The following is a 21319-nucleotide window of genomic DNA, read 5'->3' on the forward strand; positions in this document are numbered from 1 at the left end:
GCTGGTAAGCCACAGTCAAGTGGTGATACACATTAATGAAAATGGGTTAAATCAAGATGTGAGAGGTGGCCAAGAAAAGGCTAAACACAATGGGCCAGGCAGTAATTTAATTAATACAATTTCTGCATGGTTATTTCGGGGCTAAGCTAGCTGGGTGGTGGGACACAGCCCCTTCAATAATACAAAAAAAGAAAAAAATATTATTCTCATCATGGAAGCTGCAGGGTGACACAGTGAATTAAGAAGTAAAACCCTTTATCCATATATCTTTATATGCAAGTGTTCATTGCAAAGGGTCATTGGTCTGGTTCAAGGCCTCTGGTGTCTGCTATACTATGTTGCGCCCTCACTGGGACTCCTCTTGGATATCCTACTATTGTCCTGTATCATGGAGACCCTGCAGCTTTGCATCTGCAAGAACATTCTTTTATATACTCCAGCAGATCACTGATGGGTTGGATGTTGGGGTGGAGTAACACATAACCCTAGTTCTGAGCCTGGGTAGTTGCAGAGTTGTTCATCCAGCCAGCTCTCTTAGCACTAGGGTGAGTTCTCCAGGTATTACCGTGGCTTGTTCACCCTTTCCAACAAGAGATGGGGCCAATTCTCCTGCTTTCATGCCCTCAGAGTTGGATCTTCCACACCTACACCTTCAGGGTCAGTCCCACTGTGTTGCCCAGATATGGCATAGGGGCCACTCTCCAAGTCCTGCACCTGATGAGGGGCAGGGCCATTTTTCTTATCTGACCCAGGCATTGATGGGCAGTGGGGAGAGGGCATCTCTCCCCTACTCATCCCTCCATGACAGATGGATAATAGGGATAGCTCTTCCATGCTCAACTTCGAAGCTGGTTCACTCACACCTCCACCAATGGGGTTGGCTCTATTTTGCTCCCTATGTGAGGTGCAGGACCCGCTCTCCCAAACTTATGTTGGGGTGAAGGGCATCACTCCCCGACCGTGGCTGTGTTGTGGTATCTTTAATGATAAAGAAACTTTAATTATATCTTACCATTGTAATAATCTTTTATGTACATCTTCTGAGATGTACCCAGAAAACACAAGTTGTACAATCAACAGCGGTTTGCACAGAGACAGCTCATCTATATCTAATCTGAGACCTGTCTTTTTGCACTGTGGCCTTTCTGACCTGTGTGCACCTACTGGATTCCAGAATTGTTCTCATTTTTCTTTTCTTTTTTTTTTTTTGATTTTTTTATTTATTTATTAAAGACTTCTGTCTCTTCCCCACCGCCGCCTCCCATTTCTGTCCCCCTTTCCCAATCAAGTCCCCCTCCCTCCTCAGCCCAAAGAGTAATCAGGGTTCCCTGCCCTGTGGGAAGTCCAAGGACCACCCACTTCCATCCATGTCTAGTAAGGTGAGCATCCAAACTGCCTAGGTTCCCACAAAGCCAGTACATGCAGTAGGATCAAAAACCCATTGCCATTGTTCTTGAGTTCTCAGTAGTCCTCACTGTCCGCTATGTTCAGCGAGTCTGGGTTTATCCCAGGCTTTTTCAGACCCAGGCCAGCTGGCCTTGGTGAGTTCCCAGTAGAACATCCTGGTAAGGGAAACTTGGGAAAGACCAAATAGGTAATAGAGCAATCATATTTTTAGCACTTCTTAAGGCCTGTGGATTCCAAAAAGACTAATATAATTTATAAATGAATTCATAATATTCAATCTACCCTTCCTTCTATAGTCCATCAGTGTGAAAATGCTTTCTGTCTATTGGTGTATTTTTCCCCATGGCTAAAGAGAAGGCAATGAAAAGGGATTCCGTCAAAGGAAAATGTTAAGTGACAAGGAGATAAAGTCTAATTACAAACAATCACCTCATTCTCCTTGGGTCATGGTCCAAGTGTAAACTCAGGGCACTCATTTCGTAGATTATTTTGTAGTAGTATCACCTCTACATTTGTCAACTCAAAAGTGAGTTGATTCTATTAACTATGTCAAAAAGCTTCATTTTGTGGGGAAAGTGACAGACATGGTTTATTCACCCCAACTGCTTCATTATGGAAAATGGCTGGCAATCAGTTCTGCAAGAGCAGGGAAATATATTGATAATGAAGCTGAGGCGATTGTACAATGAAAAATGAAACTTCACGCCAATAAGTTACACGAACACATTTATTGCAAGTAGCTCTACGGAAAAGCAAGTCAGATATATATATAAACACTATACAGAGTTGCAAGGTTGTCTCCCCAAACTGCAAACGAAATGCCTACGAACAAGAAAGCTTACGAGTATTTACAAAGGAAGACAAACACCGAGCAACTCAAAACAGGTCTGTGAAGCAGAAATAGCAAATGCAATGAACTGTTGGAACTGTAAAGCTTTAGTTTTTACTGACCAAGTAACTATGTATGACACCAAACTAATGTAGTAGTCACACACACACAAATCGTTCCATCATTTCTTTTTCTCAGCAGCATAAACATCACTGGAAGGTAAGTGGTATGTTGGTACACATATTCCATGGATTCTTCCAGCACAATACTGAATAAATTAATTAAATCTGTAAACTAAGAAGTTGTATCCCAAAGACTGCATATTTGCTATGCTGTACCTGTGACTATATGTACCTGTGACTAACCGTATGTACTGTTGTGTCTGAGGTTTCCATTCATTTATTCAGCAACTGTGCTATTTCTGTGCTCTACGTTCTGTACCCTGTCTATTGGCAGCCCCTAAACCGAATATGTGAATAAAGTAATACAGCAGTTTCCCTCAAATAATCTTTTCTTGCTACACTTCTGAACGATTATGACAACTTACTTGAATACTTGAATTAAAATGGTAACAGAAGCCCTGAAGGAAGGCTGCCTAAAGAGTACACTGTTACGATGAACAAAAGCCACACTGCATTACTGACTAGGTAGGACCAAGAGAGGAGCTTGAAAGGACGGATGAAAGTGATGCCCTAGCAATGACCAGAAACTGGGTAAGTGACTGGCATTGAAGCTACATCCTCTCAGCACAATTTACACAGGGAAAAAGGAGCACTCCCCATTCCTTTGCTTGGTAGGCAGGGAGAAACAATAGAAATCAACTCGGTTCTTTAGAAAGTTAGTTCAGCAACATGTACTAGAAGCCTGCTCTAAGATAGAAGCACACGTTCAAAGATGTAGGAACCGAGTGGCAAAGAACTTCAGGTAAATATTACACTACTTCAAAGTTGCACGTTAAATGCGAAGCAATTCTTTTTTAAACAGTTACACACAACAGGTACGTCTAGAATCACATGTTCACAGGTACACAAAGGTGCACATACACACAAATGTGTGCATACACACACTAGCACTCACACACTTTTGCAGACACTTGCTCAAGCACTCACACCCATCTGTGAGATGATTGAGGTTTGCCAGTGATGGTACTACAGCCAAGAACTGTACGCCACCACATAACAAAGCTCTAAGCAAGCTTCAGGACCTTTGTTTCTATCCTGTGTGGTCACCACCTGATGTTGTCATATCCACAAAGGTCCAGGTTCCTAAAATCTTAATTCAGTTTCCATCAGAGGCAAGCAAAAATGGGGGTGGGGCGAGCTTGCTCTGAATTTTTTTCTTTTAAATTTTGTACATCTTATAGTGGCTTATATTTTCTGGAAGGAAAAAAAAGCCTTATAAGAGGTTCCGTCTGGCTTAAATTTTGGGCAGATGATCAATTGATATTTCTGATATGGGAAACAAATTTCTTTATAGGTGTCCTGGGCATGGGAGGAACAATGGCTACTGGGGGAAAGGCCAGAAAGAGGGGGAGATAGTTTGAAGAGTAGAAAGGAGGAGCCTCCAGAGAGGCAGAAATGGTCTTTTGAGATGGAGGCTTGCCTCTTTTCAGGGATAAATGTAGGTTTCAAAATAATAGGTTTGGAAATGTCCAATCCACTAGCAGACCATGGCTAGGTTCTACATGAACAAGTAGACAACCTGCTCTTTGGGTCTGCCTTTAAGATAGTCTGTCAAGACATCACTTTAGTTGATAGTTAGTGTCAATAGAATGTCGCAGTATTGTTAATGGGCAAAATCTGAGATAATTTGCCCTTTAGTCATGTCCTTAAAATACTGAAAATGCCTCGTCAAGTTAGAAGAAGTTCAGTTTAGATTAATTCCTTGATCAAGAAATGTTTTAAGTGTGCATTGATCAGAAAAAGATTCCAGATCATACCTACCTTCTCATTGATATATATACATATTTATTTATCTGCCATTGTTGAAAGATGTTCACGTTGAAATTCATCCAAGTATTATATGTCATTAAAGTTGGTACTGGCTGTATTTACATAAACTGAACACATTTCTAGAGAGGAAAAGGGAAGTGTTATGAGATACTAACTTACAGCATCTTATTCCTTTCAAAGGGACAGGTCAGGGAAGCTAGGGCACAAAGTCTATGTACAGTGTGAACATCTTTAAGTCAATCAATGGATCCAGGAGGCAGTCATGAGAATGAACTCCACGAACAGGCTCATTCAGCTGCTACGGTCCAGTTGACTGGTAGGAACAGAGGCATTTTCTTTCCTTTAGGCAGATCTGGAGTAGATGAAGATGAAATTCTGTGTCGTTTTTCTTCTGAAAGGTGTTTGGTTTTGGTGGCAAGGTAATCACGCTACAAAAAAAATGATGACAAAAATTATTTTCAAAATCAGAGTAAAGAACTGTCATCCTTCCACGTTTTTGAACAAAAGGAAACAAAACCTAAAGAGGTTCCCGAGAGACGCACTGAAGATACTTCCTTGGCACAGACATGGTTAATCAACACCCTGGGCTTCCTGAACAGAGAAAACACAAGCTAGACAAAAACACTAGGATAGTTACTCCTGTTCCCAGCCCAGTTTAGCTGCCCGACTGGAGCCTTGGGGAAAAAATGTTCAGGCTTTCCTACATGCGTAAGACTACCTTTGCCTTAGATGACACAAGTCAATGGATTTAGGAACAATTGTGATAAGGGTCTTCTGACCTAATCATGGAGTTGCTTCTGAAAGAACTAGCTATAACTGCAAAGATTTGATTGACATTTCTATTTCTCTACCAAAAAGATATGACTCTCTTAACTATCAGTTGAATGTGAGGGCACATAACAGGGAGCACGGTGTGTAGAGCAGCGGGAATTAAGTATATCGGGGAAGTTACTGGAATGAAAAAGAGAAAGAAATGCCAGCAAGTGGATTATGGAGTTATCAAGGTTACTTTAAACTCTGGTTACATCAAAGTACCCAGTATTTCATGTCACCTGAAATGAGCTAAAAGAATCCTTAGAAAGCTTCCTCTAGAGTAGCCTTCAAGTAAAAGATCTTTAATTAAACTGTAAGTATCTATTTCTTTTTATGGATATTTTAATGAATGCAACAAGACTGAGCAGCAAAGTCTCTATCCTTTCCCTACTTATTGTGGTTATTAGTCATGCTCATTGTTCTTTCCTTCATATTAAAAAGGTTAGAAAGAAGTACCCTAAATTAGGAAGTACTAAGTCTTCCCATGAGTGCTACATTGAGGAATTTTAGCTTTAGGATAAAAGGTATGTGTGCTCATCATAGATTAACTGCGGCTGTGCATATTATTAGCAGCTCATCTACTTGTGACAAAACTGGGCTAGGTAGGGATCATGGAATTTGTTCAACTATCACATACATGTTTTTAACAGAAATGTGATGTTACAAAGATATCTTAGTAATTTAGCTTATTATTTTTAATATGCAACATCTTCATAGTTCATATATATATAGTATATTGCAATTACTTCAAATGGGAATTTCTGAGTATCATAGATTATGCACTTCAATTCATACATTTTTGCAGAAATATGTAAATTAAGTTCCTAAGCTACCTAAGTGACAGGTCTTAGAATTCGGACCATTTGTTGACATTGGAGTAATTTTCCTTTATTCTTTCCTTTCCAAAAACAATAGTGGCTCTAATAAAGAGTCGATGCTTTCCTATGGCACTTGCGTCACCATTGGGGGAAGCGTGAATAACCTACTAAAACCCAGAAAATAGTCATTGTAATTTCAAATTTACAAAATGTGTTTGTCAATTCCTATTTAACTATGCTAGTAGACAGGAATAATGCTTCCTAAACCTGAATAATCCCAAAATATTATAACTTGCTTTAAAAATGCATGGTGGGAACTGGAGCCACAGATTTACATTTATAATTCTGTTTTTCTTGGACCCATATTAAAATAAGTTTACACTCCCTGAACACATTCCAAAGATGAGCCAAAGGAAGCAATTCACAAGTCTGCTGAGTAGTGGAAGAAAGCAATTCAGGATTAAACCTCACTTTGAAAAAGTCTACAAAAGGAATACTAAAGAGCTGCTGATACACAACAATGTGCACTAGTGTTCTCTCACTCTCTTTTCATCTTCCCAATCTTGGTTATCTTTTCAACTTTAAGTTTTCCTCTCAAAGTCGTATTGAAAACACTACTCATTAGACAGTATGCTGTCTTTGCAGTCTACAGGTGATCGCATTATCAGAGGCAATCACGTAAATCAACCAGAGTGAGTGGAGGGTAGTGGAAACCGCGGCCCCTATGTGAATGGATAAAGTATATAAAAACGCAATCATGCTGCCTAACTTAGCAGTCATTTGGATTCTATGCAAGTTTCATCTCTTCAATAAGAACTGTCCCCACACCTTTCTGTGCTTGATGACTATACAGGAGGACGATTCCATATAAGTTGATAAACAGGAAGTAGTGTCCCTAAAGTGTGAAAATTAACTGGAATTTATTGACTACACCCCTACTTCAATTTCTTTCCTTTCTGTTGTTCCTGCTACACACACACGCACACACACACATACAACACACACACACACACACAATTTGTGTTTGGGAAGTCAGAGTAACTAACGCTTCCCTAGATCAAATTTAAAACATTGAATTGCAGCTAATGTCAGAGTCTTTTTCTCTAGAAGGACCATGGCAAACACTTCAATGAAGGAAGATCACCTGAGCCCTGACAGATTATCCAGTTGTAACACTCTAAGCGAACTGCAATGAAATTTGCTACCATTGAATTAAAGCATACTCATGCTTTTGCTCCCAATGCTATCATATACAATAACTTTCATCAATGTAAAAGTGACAAATTAAGCACTTGGTTGAAGGGCAGTGTGATGTGCTAGATGGAGCATTAGGTTGGAAAACAGACGTATGAGTTACATTTTCAGCTCTGCCACTTACCTTCGTGAACACAGGAAAATTCTTAACTCCAGCTTCACTTCCAGTACTTACCATCACTGAAATAAGGAATGTGAATGTGCTTTGAAAAATATAAGGAAATCAATCTGTAACTGGAAAGCATTCCCTCAATCAAGAAGTTATCAATTTAACAACAGTTCATTTGAAACCACGCACAGTAATGCTTACTTCTTTCTGCAATGGACAAGCTGCATCTGCTCCAACATGAAGTGTATTTGTTTTTAGAAACCTTAGTTTGTTCCCCAAGATAAACGCCTGCCAATGATTTGAAGTATTTTGGTTCAAGTTTGGTGATTAGAGACAGGGAAAGAAAGCTGGAGACCCTGGTTGAGTATTTATGAATGTATAACAGTCTGGTGTGCTTAATTAAAGTCCTGGCCATGGTTTCAAAGAGATGTTTTTCTCGTAGCTGACATTTTTATCCTGGAAGCATCAGTCTTAAAATAGAATGAATGCATGTGAATAATGGTTGCCAACAACTTTAGCTAACTTTAACTGAGTGAAGTCCTTCTTAACTGTTTAGGTCAAATACCTCATTACTCCAAAGAAATATCTGGATTTGGGGGGATGATGAATGCTACATAAAATAAGTGAACCATTAATTATAAATGGAAAATCTCTGGTATTTGGGAATTATATTCTAGTTATTTACAATAAATTTAATACAGTAAAAAATGATTTGCTTTCAGTACCCACAATTTATAGCATCAGGACTTGGCAGCAGGACAATGAAAAACAGCTTTGACTTCCTATGTGGTGATAACAGGACCTAACTGTCAAAAGTTAATTACTAGTTTTTGGCCTTTTAACACCAAGTACTACCATACCATAACTAATTTGGTTGAGCAATTATTTCCTGCCATCTACAGCTGCCCATTTCATTCTCCTATGCTATGTCTTGAATAAAAATACCAGAGAAATCTACATCCCAAATCACTTCAACCTATCAATTTTATATCAGGTAAAGCATTAAAAGAAGCAAAAAGGCACACAAGGGTTTAGGGATAGGACTAAATCACATGGGAAATGACACTCTTCTAAATGCTAATGTGTTCAAAACCTGAAGCATTCATCATCAAGGGATTGCTTTAAAATCATTTCGTTCCTAAAAAAAAAATACATACTCAAGTTATATTCTGGGTGTTTCTTTCTAAATGGTTGGAATGAGCAACTGTAAAATACTTACATGAAGCTTGACTGTAGATATGTACAGTTGTACATTCATTATTTTTGCATTGAGTGATAAACTGGTCTTAAGTTATAATCTCACATAATAAACACATTTCAATACAGAGATACCACCTGTGAATAATCATGAATGACACTTGTAATGAAAGTAAAGACTAATGAAAAAGAAACACAGAATTTTAACTTAGCTTTGTGTTTCTAAGTTGGTAGTGATTGTAACTACACAATAATGCACACATAGCTCGTCTATATTCTAGCTCTAAGCACATTCCTTGAACTGAAACTAACTTATTGAGCTATGCGACTCCTAATGATATGTCTTTGTTCCTTGTTCACAATACGATTTGTTTCTTGACATGATGTTTTCATTTTTAAATGCTAGGTAAGAAAACAAAGACAAAACAGAAATAGGTGAAAGTTATCCTATAGTGTTACAGAGAAACATAATCAGAGTCATCTGGCTTGTTTTGAACATTTCACAGACAACACTTTATCAATTCACATTAAAATGCTAATGAAAGTCATTTTCTGCAATAGGTTGCTTCAGTATCACACATCCTCGAAAGCCCTTCCATGTGATATATTGCAGAAAATTACATCTCAAATCTCCCTTTAGCATCAAGAAATTAGCTAGTTGTCAGAAAAACTAAATCATTAGTTTAAATGCTTGAAATTTCACTTCAGTGTTAAACCAATGACAAAGTAAAAATCCATTATATTTGCAAAGTGATTTCATGCTCCCAAATGCTTTCATGTTCATTCGTTTCTTTCCATGTAAGCTCTTGCCTATCTATGAGATACAACTTCAGTGGTGTAGCCCCTCAATAAAGTCAGGAATTTCCTCAATAAAGAATACAATTGAAGCATATTAAACCTCCAAAATAGCTACAAAGCCATTAGTCAGTAATTAAAAAATATAATGGACCTGGATCTCAATAATCCTCAGCAATCAGAGTTTATTTGAAGAACAGTATGATTTCACTATTTTTAATTTATGTGTGAACAAAGATTAGAGTATTAGAAAGTGTAGGCATTATTTCAGAGAATCACAGGGTCCCAAGCAGCTACTCTGATGCATCATCTCTTTTGATGTGGAGTTTTACATCGAAGTTGTACCTTGTACCTTCAGTGTTTAGGCTCCAGCAAAAGCTTGAGGGTGATTTGGGGATGCACTTTCTGTTTACTTGCCTTTGAAAGGCTGATTGTTTGATTTTAAGTTCTTGGAAATGGAATTATGACTTTTAAATATGTAGTTATGATAGTAGTGCTCTCTCTCTCTCTCTCTCTCTCTCTCTCTCTCTCTCTCTCTCTCTGTGTGTGTGTGTGTGTGTGTGTGTGTGTTGGGGAGGGAGGAGCCTCACAATTTAAAGAACTTTTGAATTGAGTCCTTTGGCAAGCCAAAGCATCCCTTTGTCGCTTTAATAATCACTCTTTTGGTGTGTCTGTGCTGCAAGTGTGAGTTTTTGTATGGCAAGTTTTCTATAGCAAGGAGAGAAAGAAGAGGCAGGGGGCTACACCTGCACTAAATGGGGAGCTTGTAAGGTGGCTGTTGTGATCAGCCCCCAACTTGTTCTGCCTGATCAAGCACAGTAGGCAAAGATCCAATCACAAAAGCATTCCAGAGCACAAGGAAAGCAGGAAACTGACCAGAGCTGCTGGGAACCATCCCTTCACTGGGAACCATCCCTTCACTGGGAACCATCCCTTCACTGGGAAGGAAGCTTAGTCTTCTAAAGAGAGAAGGCAGGGCAGGCTACAGGGTCATCGTCTGCAGATGTTTCTCGAGAACCTCTCAAGACAATATTGTGAACTCTTGGAGAAGGTTCACTCTTACAATTCTTCCCTTCCTTCACAAAATTGGGCCTTGACCCCCTCCCTTCAGGGTGGGCTGCCCTGGAGTCCTGTCTTCTTCCTCCAGTCTTGTTACCTTGCTTTCCTTGCTTTCCCAGAAGATACATCAATTAAATGCTTTTTAAACGTTTGAAACAATATTCATATCCATAATCAAGATGCAACTACAACCTCTCTAGAAAGGGAGAGGGGTGAAAGAAGAAAATGAAGCCCAACAAAAGTGACTGGCCTTTCCCTACCAATGACAGAGAAAAGGAACACTCACAGTTTCTCACAAGTCAGCCTGCGCAACAACAAAAATCAACACAAAAACTTTCCAGAGCAAATGCTGCCTTTTAATTGCCTGGGGTTTGAGATTGTCTATGTACCCTCTCACCATTCAGCTGACAACTGAGAGTTAACCTTTTGAACAAGTCCCAGCAACCTGGGCAAACGATGACTGTTTTATAGAAAGTAACTATGTTACCAGTTGGCTGGTTACTGCTAAACTTTCCGTACTTTCATTGAACTGGGCACTTGTAGTAAAGCAGCTTTAGCAGCTTTAGCTGTAGGATTGAAAATTAGTTGATGGAGCTCAGTTTCTGAAGGACTTAGAGAAGAGGAAAGCAACCTCATGCGGTGAGGCTTTAAGTTTTAACTGCACCTGAGAAATAAATCCAGTGTTTAACAATTGGCTCTGTCAGTTAAATTTACGGCTTAGATCAAAGCTCATGTTATCGCAAAGGCCAGAAAGGTCCCATGCGAGAAGTGAAAACTGAATTCTACTCTCTCTAATAACAATAGTAAATGAACTATCATCTCACTTATCTCTAACACCATAGCAAGTAGCGCATCAACTCATTCATTAGGCAATTTGCATTAACTTCAGAAATTTAAAATATAAAGTCACCAACCTCTTTTCGGAGAGTGATCACTCCTTGTAGTCACGTCTGGCAAAGTCCATTCTCACGTAAATGTCGTCGTCATCATCGTCGTCGTCCTCGGAATCCTCGCTCTCTGGGGGTCTCAGCACCCTTCGCTGGCGAGGGGGAGATGGGGGAGCGGCTGCACCGGCCGCCAGGTCCTCACCTCCGGCAGCTTGGTTACCTGCTCCATGATTCCAGCCTGCTGCAATGTCCTGGATCCCTCTTACAACCTGGGCACCCAGAGCATTAGCAACAGGTTGGAACCAGCGAGAGGAGGCGGAGTCAAATCTGGCAGTGCTCTGGAAGCCGCCAAAGAGAGCGCCAAAGCCAGGGGCCGCTGCGAGTGCAGAGACCACCGCTAACGCCTGGCTCACTGCCAAGAGGGGCTCCTCAGTTACATCAGCAACCCTGGCCGAAACGGCGGGAAAATCTCTGTCGAAGATGTCAGTGGGGAAAGCAGAGACCGCGGCTCGGACGTTGGCGAATAAACTTTGGGAACGGCTTTGTGGGCGTCTTCTCTCCGGCACTTCCTCCTGCAGCAGCAGCCTAGCTACAGGTGGCGGATGAGAATATCGACCAGGAACGAGAGAAACGTCCAAACAGCACTCAGAAAATGGGTCGACTACATACATTTCACCGGTCAGAGCATCATAGCGAATGGCACGGTCAGCAAAAGGCACGATTGGTCTCATGACTGGGTTGAAAAATAATTCAATGTATTCACCCTCTTCCACAAGGCTACCTGTAGCATTGCCTGGAAAAGGATAAAAGGGCCACCGAGTACGGGCCAGAGAGATGGAGCTGGCACCTGGTAGAACTCTTAAAAGATCTGAGAGACGGATTGCTGAATTTGGAAAGGGCACCCCGACTTCAACATTCAGGTAACTAGAAATACCTGTGCGTCTGGGGTCAATAATTAAGCCCCACGAATCTGGCAGTCCTTGAGCAGAGAGAGCAGGCTCACGGAGCTCTCTCTTAATGAAGTCAATGTTGACATAGTCATGAGAGCTATCAGCTCCTCTCTGCTCCTGTGTGGGATTTACTGGTTTGGCCTTGATATTATTTTCTTCTGCAATAAAAGAAAGTCGGTTAAGTCCCTCATCCTTGTTCACTGGGAACTCGTCATCCGAAGGCTTTTCAGGTGACCCCCTATCTCCAGGTTTGGAGAATGACCACTCAGTCTCCGAAGCCACATCTTTGGTGCCCGGGCGGAAGGTTTCTTTGTCTAGACCCCTCCCCAGGAATTTCCCAGGCAACATCGGAACGTACTCACTATGGTCGCTCTGTCCCAAGGGAGAACTGCGAAAAGATCTTGGCAGAGAGAAGTAAGAGCTCCAACTTTTGGAGGAAGAACCTCCCTGAGGATTGGGGGGATTTTTAGGAATCGCACCCGCTCCAGGAGCCATAAACATGTAGTCACTGTCACTGTCATTGTCCTTAGAGTCATCCTCTTTATTAGTATCCGGTGCTTTTGGAGGACTTGGGGCAGGTGGCGGTGGGCTCACTCTGGGAAACATCATCATGTACCCTCTGGAGTCTTCAAATAGTGACTTAGAGTGGCCCTTCTTTGAAGCGGAGGAAGTTTGAGGAGCCATTAGCATATAGTCACTGGAACAAGCAAGAGGAGCAGCCACCCCTGGCCTCATTGGCACATAAGGGTCATCCTCGTCTTCATCAAAAGCTCTGGCTCTGTAAGGAGCCCGGGTTGCACCTTCTAGGGTCTCCATATCTCTCACCTCTTTGACTTCTTTGCGTTCTTTTGTGGCTCCCTTGTCCGCACAAAAATGAAGTCGGAATCTTCCCCCAGACTTTCCTTTCCCACCAGTTGCTCCAGTTGATGGGGGTGGAGGCGGCGGTGGTGGCGGTGGCAGCATTTGCTGTTGCTTGCTTTGAGTGAATTTACCAAAGTACGATTTTTTCTTCAGAGATTTTCCATGGTCACCGTCATCGGAGTTTTTCCCACTTGCTGAGCCCTTGGCCCCTCCTGGGTTCTTGCCACCACTTGAGCCACGTCCATCGCCAGGTCCCTGGCCACCACTTGATCCATGACCACCTCCACGCCTCTGGCCTCCACCTGAGCCATGGCCACCTGCTGTGCCCTGGCCATTTCCTGAATACTGGTTTCCTCCAGCAGCACCCTGACCTCCTGAACACTGGCCACCTCCAGATCCCTGCCTGCCACCTGAGTACTGGTTTCCTCCTGAGCTCTGACTACTGGAGCCTTGACCGCTTGAGCCCTGGCCACCTCCTGACCCCCGGCCATTTCCTGAGCCCCAGTTGTTCATGGGCATATAATCACCTTCGTTCCCTTCCTCAGCGTCCTTGTCTTTTTCTGCAGAGTTGCTAGAGTTGGAGACTTCTTCGTGGTGTGAGACACGTACCGGGGGGCTAGGTGCTACGCGGTGGGAAAAACTGGGTGGTACTGAAACCGCTCTCCTGGGCCTGTGGGCTCTGGGCAGGTGCCCCCTTCCTAGCCTGGAGGGAGGTAGAGGCTCAGAGGGTTTGAAGCGCCTGTTAAAGAGCATCTCTTCCCTGTCACTGATTGCCCTGAGGCGGCATAAGTGCTCCAAGCGGTATCTTCGGAACCAGCCGCAGGGTTCCAGCTGGTGCGGGCCCAGGTGCCTCCTAGTGGACAGCAGGGTTAACAGGTGGCCGCCGATACTGATGCTGTAGCTGCGGCATCGGGCTCTGTATTCGTCTGCGCACAAGGCTCTCATCTTCTTCAAAAACAACTCATGCATATTTTGGGCCACCACACAGTCATCCACCTGCATCCACAGCTCCCCTGGACCGATGGTAGTGGACCTGCCAACTTCCAAGAAGAAGTACTGCTCTGAGTGACCACAGCGACGAATGCTCATGAGCTGGACGATCAAACTGGCCACTTCGGTATTGAGCCTTACAAACACGACCTCCTCGTCGGTAAGACACAGCCGGAACACGCCGCTCAGCTCTTTTCTGTGCCCCAGCCCCCTGGGTTTTATTACTACCTGCCACACATCTTTATAGAAGCATGGCTCCGCCGCCGCTGCTGCTTCCAGGGCATCCGGCTCTCTGTCCGGCTGCGCGTCTGGCAAGCCGCAGCGGCGGCGCTTGCTCTCGAGGATGAGGCGGCTGAGGAGCGAGTACCAGCTTTCTTGTTCCGACTCGTTCTCGGCCACCAACGCGAAGTATTCGTCCTGGGTGAAAAGGGCAATGAGGTATCGGTACCTGGCATCAGCTCGTTTGCTCACGGAGAAGCACTGGTGCAGGATGAACACTCGCCTGGGCGGGATGAGCGCGGGGACCGGCGCACCGGAGGCGGCAGCCGCTGCCGCAGCGGCCGCGGCGCGGACACTGTGCCGGAACTTCCTGGCATTTTCGTAGTATTCGAGACGAGCCGGGGCGTCTTCGGTCTCGAGTTTGAGGACGAAGTAACGTCTGTGCCCATGCCTCTGCTTCCTCAGGTAGCCGCGTTTGCAGACTTCATCCCCGACGGGGAGGTCCTCTTCTTCGGACTCGGAGTCTGACCGGGAGCCAGTGGCCGTGGGGAGCCACATGGCTCCCGGACAGGACGACCCGGTCCCAATGAGTGCGGTCGGGGTTCCCGAGGAAGGAAGTGGGGTGGTCGCCACTGCTGCTAGAGCTGCGGAGGTTGCTGCTGCTGCAGCTCTCAGTCTCCTTAGCGCTCAGTTGCCAGCGAAGGAGCGACTAGCCATGGTGATGCGCGGTGTATTTAAGGTGAGCGGAGGAGAGGGGGGGGGGGCTAGGGAAAGGGAGGGCTGGAGGGGGAGAAGAGGCCGTCCCCCGCTGTCTGCCCGCCCCAGACCCCTCCCGCCTAGGCCCGCGTCCCCGCCCACTCCACTGGGCTCACAGCGGCAAAACAACACGTGACCGTAGCCTCACGCGGCAGCCCGCTCCAGATCCAGCTCCCCGAAAGATGGAGGGGCGCAAGCGGCCACCAGTAGAGGTGTGCAAGGGACGGGAACCAGGGGCCAGGGATGCAGAGCCATTTTCAAATTGGCAGAGACACTTTAGATGAATCTCCAGAGTCTTTTTGGTCCAAGGCAGAACCGACGGGAGGAGGCGGGGCTCTCTAGCCACACCAAGCCTAGATAGGAGCCCCAAAAGGATGTTGCAGGATGTGGATGTAAGGGGTGGAGGACAGAGCGGCCCGACACCAAGCGAGGACGGGGCGCCACCACTCACACTCGATAAGCCTGAGGGGGCTAGAGGTGGTGAGGGGAGATTGAGCTGGCACAGTGAGGGGTTGATTTGTTTGTTTATTTAGGAAGCGGGGACCAGGTGAAACCTGTACAAGGCTCTGATTGGTTAGGATACGAGCCAATGGGAGGGTCCAACAAGGGGGTGGCCCTGAATTCATTAATGCAACTGGGGAGGGGGTGGTAAGGGATGAGGGGGCGTGGCTGGGGTCCCGGAGTGGGCTTCTCTACTGGTTGTCTCAGGCTCAGGCGGTAAACAACCCTCGGAAAATAGCTGTTAATGGTGGTGATAAATTCCTGCAAATCCCAGAGCAATGGTGACCCTCTGCCGGGAGACCTCTCTCTTTCCTCCCTATAGCTCACATACATTTTCCGTTCCGATTACAGTGGGCTCTAGTCCCTCCCGCCTCTCACTATGAGCTGTGCTTCTTAGCGAAAATGACAATAATCTCTGAAAACATGCTAAAGACCTGGGTCCTCAGACCTGCTGCACACCAAGCTACACAGACTTCCTCGCCCTTTCCAACCCTGACAAAACGCCAGCGACTCTTAAGACTCAGGAATAGCAGTTATGCCGTCAAAATGAACGCGATCTGTACAGAGAGTGTATTTCTAGTCCATGAAACACAGGTTCGCTGGAGATGGTGTTTCTATTTGATTGATGACGACTGTGAAAGTACAAATTTGGGGGCCTGCGAAGTATACAGCCATGTTGGAAAAAGCCGGACTTGATTCTTACCGAAAAAGAGTGTTGAGCTGTCGTGATTTTTTTTTCTGGGGGGCAGGGCTTTGAAGGGTGCCTTTTAAGGAATTTACAAATCCTAACTTTCTTTTACCTTGAAGGAGACTGGAAAACTTTACGAAAAGAAAAGCTGCTATCTAGAACAAAGGACTGTGCTGAATAAATGTCCTCGAATGTATTTTACATCCTTCACTTCAAGAAGGTCTTTGCTTTATTTCAGTTTACAAATTGACATCACAAAAATAAGAACCTACTGCCTCCCTTTTTGTTGGAGAAAGTGCCGGAGTGTAAGGTGTAAGTGCAACCTCCTGAAAACTGTCTCTTTGCTCTTCTCCTCTCTTCTCTTCTTACCTCCCTTCCCCATCCCTCCCCTTCCCTCCTCTCCTCTCCTTTCCTTTCTTTTCCTCTCTCAGCAGAGTCTTTATCTCATTTCAGAAGCTCAAGGATGGAGACAAGTTGAGATGTTATTAAAGTGCCAAGAAGTGACTGCAAGTGAAAAGAGGGATGGTGGGACCAAATAGTTTTCTTTCAAATAATATAATGTCAGTTCATCCTTGTCCTTCAGTAGATACTACAGACGCTAACATTTATAAATCCAACAGCAAACTAGGCAGGGATACGTCATTAAAAAATAGACTCCATCTCCTTTTAAGAATTCTCTTTGATAGCAACAGAAGAAATATATTAAAATAGATGGCACCTTCCTTCGTGATGTTCAGGTTGGCGGGGTGGGGGGCAAAGACTAGGAACAATCATTAACATGTCTTTTGCTTCCAGCAGTTCATAAATCTAGAGAATGCACAGGTGCTTGAAGCAGCTGTGGTTTGGGGAATGGGCTGGAGGCTGGATGAATAAGGGGCTGGAAACCGGAGGAATGCCAGTGAACTGAGGTTGCTACCCACAGGTTTCAACTGCTTAGTCACATACGTGCAAGATTCAGTGCACTTAGAATTCAAACAGTCACAGATACATTAACTTGTACTGTTCATGGTATTTTATAACGTTCTAAATGCATGATTTTGCTTCTGATAGAATTGTAAAAAAAGAAATGTATTTGAAAATAATGTAAAATAACATTTTAAAATATATCAAATACATTAAGGGTGCTTGTTAATAAAATTTGGAAAATACTGAACAGATTCAAGAGTCTTTGTTGCTTTACCACCTATGTACACAGAGTTTCTATATAGACTTATTATATACATGTGTGTATATATATATATACATATTTATAATTTGGTATATTCTTTTAACTCAACAGTATATAGCAATACTATCCCATATTTCTATGAATCAGCCTAAACATCATTTAAGAAGTAGAATATCCCACACAGTTGTGATAAAACAATATATTCTCAGGTCTAATTAATCATTTTTCAGTATTGCAAGTAGTACTTCCATTAATCTCTTGAATCTATGACTTTAAACACTGAAACCATTACCTTTGCAAACTGAAGATGAGAATTACTGAGGTAAACTATGACTATTTCATACATTACTTTTAAAAATATTATATGACTTTACCCTGCCATCACATCACCGTAGTCATTAAATATTCTTGCTTTAAAATAAGATACTGATAAACAAAATGCTATCCCACTGTTATAATTTTACTTTTTGTCTGACAGTAAGGTAAACTATCTATGTGCATGTCTACCCACTATGTATTTTCTTTAATAAAGTGCCATTTTAAAGCCTTTGGTTTATCTGTTGAATTCATATTTTATGTATTGATTTGTTTACATAATAAAGATTTTAAAATTTGTCATATTTGTTACAAGGGTTTTTTTTTTCTCAGCTGGTAATTAAAAAACCCACATCCAACTTGAGTCCCTTTTGTTGTCCCTTCTATTTTAAAGAGAGTTTTAAATTTTCCTCACTGTGTTTTGTAGTGCAAGCTACCAGGGAGCTATCAGGATCACTTGTAAACATCTGTTTAAGAGATCTTATATTTGACCTTGGATGCTTTTTGAAAGGAAAAGCCAACTTGGTTTTAATGTTAACTAACTGTTAGAGAAAATCTATACTAGATCAATTTTATATAACATTCTGAAACAATATGACTACGGTATTTTCTGGTGTGAGGGGAAACCAATGTATTTAAGAAGACTAGAAATAAATTTTGACCAACCGCAGTGAAAAGTTAACTGCTGATCACTTTGTGCCCGAGGTATACTGTTTGACTCCAGCAGAGTGGAATTAGAGTTCTAGTGAGAAGTTTCGTGCAGGGATTTTCCTTTGTATGTTTCTTACAATAGAAGCGCATCTGGAAGCATGAGCCCTGGTGAGCAGAGAGAAATTCTGACGGGAAGAGCATCGTTTTCTTCCCACAGGCCAAGCAAAGCTCTGCTGTCCTAGCGTTCTTCTGGCACAGAAGCTTTTGGGAAAGACCACCATTACTGAAACGCAGCAGGTGCTGCAGCTCGTCTGGCATATAGTTAAACTTTCATCTTCCCGGACAGCTTAATGATATGGAATAGTTGTTTAGTTTAGGTCAGGTTTCTGAGGCCAAAATAAAGCAGAAGGTTGGCACAAGCATCTCAACGGTTCGGACATAAGGTGAAGATTTTGTGTTTAGCCAGAACTTACCTTAATGTTCGTTTTCCCTTTGCCTATATGTTGTTGTGTCTTAAAGCTTTCTTTTTGACTGTTTTACTTATTTTTTTTTTTGGACTTGTGACTCAAGAAAGCAAAAGTTATTTTACATGTCTAGTCATTAATGCCTTTAAATTTGGAGTCTGTACTTAGTCTAATACACGTCATTTTAAAGTAATAGGTAAGAAGTAATAATGTCTACATTAGTTCATATTTTGTTCACTAGTTTAGCTTGGGGAAACTCCACAACCATTCCAGCTAATATTTCACATCTAGAAAGCAAAGGGAATGGATAAACCATTGTGATATCTTTATCCTTCCTATAAAATTTCTGTATTTAATGGGGTTTGCTTTTAAAAGATTTTCCTAGACGTCATGTTAAAAAAAAATCATTTGACTGACTTGTCCCCAGAGTAAAAGTTCACTCTTCCCTCATCCACATGATTACCAGTATTCAAATTCTAAATTGCATTGAAATAAAAGTTGCTAATTAAAATGTGAATTTACTTAGCTGAAAAATCAAACTATTACATCAAATATGAACAGTTTCAAGAGACATTATTCAAGAGACTAAAGCATAAGAAATTACCAGCATAATAGAGCCATTATTCTTACCCAATGTACAAATTATCCTATATTATTAACTCTTATCTTTGTGAGCTAATGCCCAATTGTGTATATCAAAATGTGGTAGGATTCTTGATGCTCAAAAATGATGCTAGAGATAATGCTTGATTTCTCTGTGTTTGAACATAAATAAAGCCGTGCGTGATGAATATGCTTTCTCCACTAGGCAGAGCTAAGGACTGTCGCCTCCTGCAGATGATGGCTTTGCCTCTCAGCTTTTATTCTCCTCAAACCCTCTGCTGAAGAAAACAACGGTGAAAAAGCCGGCCTGCTACACACAGAACAGGCCTGGTAGCTGCTTTTGTTAACTAGCAGTCTGTGGCTAAAGTAATTAAGAGGAACTATGTGGTTTAATTAGGCTCCTAAAGCTGCCCTGTTATCTTAAGAGTCAACTGAAAATTAACTCTGTTAACAACTAGGCATTCCTTTCCACCTCGAAAGAGAAAAAGTTATTTGCAAATTACTTTCAGTAAGTTTGTTAAACATCGGGACAATGAAATAGGATAGATTTCACATAAATGTAAATGGTTTCACACTATAGACTTTGTGTATCCTGATAAAAACAAAGGAACAATAGAAAGCGTTACACTGTAACTTGTTGCTCTCATGTGTCATGAAACATGAATTCATACTTCCCCACTTGTCTTCAAAGGTTATAATACTTCTTCAGCAAATAGGATCATGTCATGGTTAATTTATTTTTTGAAAAGTTTTATGATTAAATGTACGGTTTCTGTTTTATTTTGGGAAATATCTTGCTCTGTTGCTGAGGCCATTGTTAAACTCCTAGTCTCAAGTGAGCTCCTGTTTCAGTTTTCTGAGTAGCTGAGATTACCTGCATTTTCTTTGAAGTGATATAGAAAATATATGAAGATAATATGCATTAGGGTTAATGTGGATGTCCCTTTCTCATGGGCTGCTGCAACTCTCAGCTAGGTTTTACCATTCCTTCTGCTCTCCAATCGGCTCTCTTCTTCGGTATTTTTACAGAATGATAATGTATCAGTACTCTGCTCCTGTATGTGTAGAAAACTCCTCCACGTTTCTCTACCATATCACAGCCAGATTTTTAAGTTTAGTATGTACATTTTTCTCTTCCTATTGGCACCCCAGCCAGCCCTCTTGTCCTCTTTGTACATAACCCATTCTCTATAAAGTTAGAAGTCATTAAAACTTGCTCTTTTTTCTTTTAAGACATAGTCTCACTGTCCATGTACTCAGGTAGATTGGCTTCCCTGTAACATATTGTATATAATTTATGCATTGCACTCTATAGGTGGTCTATGTCTCATGTCCATAATACCATCTCCCTCTTCATCAACTGACACAATTTTGTTAAGACTTAATACCCAAGAGAGTTTACCTCCCTTAATTCAACTATACCCATCTCCTAATCTTCTTAAGCATTGGATATACATAGAGTTAAGGACTTAGCTTATATCTGTAGCTATACTCTGATCATTATTTATGACAGCTATTGTTAAATTGCAGAAATACTTTTCTACCACTAGGTAAGTATCTGTTCTCTCAAAATGTTTGCCTCCTCTTGCCCATCTAATTGTTCTGGCAACTCCAGCACTTTACCCAGGGTGCCCGCCTATCTCTCCATCACTCCATCTCTCCATCACTCAGAATCAGCATGACATTAGCACTGTTACTGCCAATACTATAGGGGACCTGAAAGCCCCCTGTGCTTAAACCTTGACAGCATAAGTTCTGTCTAATCTGTTGACTACTGTTTTACAGGCTGATAGTTAAAATTACCTTACCTAATCGTACACTAGTCCTTGAAATTGGAACATTGGTGTGGATCATCAACTTTTTTTTATTGAGAAAAGGAAAAGAAAAAGTTTCTGCCTCCTCCCAGCCTCCCATTTCTCTCCCCCTCCTCCCACTCTTTTCCCCCTCCCCCCACTCCTTTCCCCCTCCCCCCACTCCTCTCCCCCTCCCTCTCCAGTCCAAAGAGCAGTCAGGGTTCCCTGCCCTGTGGAAAG

General features: G+C 42.4%; 1 protein-coding gene across 1 annotated transcript; it reads right to left on the reverse strand.

Annotated features, from left to right (window-relative positions):
* Window positions 1-2116: 2116 nt before the first annotated feature.
* Window positions 2117-15142, reverse strand: Irs4 (insulin receptor substrate 4). The gene is made up of 2 exons (XM_050123994.1): window positions 11148-15142; window positions 2117-4616 (listed from the first exon to the last, which is right to left on the reverse strand). The coding sequence occupies exon 1, from the start codon at window positions 14696-14698 to the stop codon at window positions 11165-11167; it is 3534 nt and encodes a 1177-aa protein (XP_049979951.1). The 5' UTR covers window positions 14699-15142; the 3' UTR covers window positions 2117-4616; window positions 11148-11164.
* Window positions 15143-21319: the final 6177 nt, after the last annotated feature.

This window comes from Alexandromys fortis, unplaced genomic scaffold (genome assembly GCF_014885135.2).
Source record: "Alexandromys fortis isolate MF-2015 unplaced genomic scaffold, M_Fortis_MF-2015_v1.1 scaffold_195, whole genome shotgun sequence".
NCBI classification, from domain to species: Eukaryota; Metazoa; Chordata; class Mammalia; order Rodentia; family Cricetidae; genus Alexandromys; species Alexandromys fortis.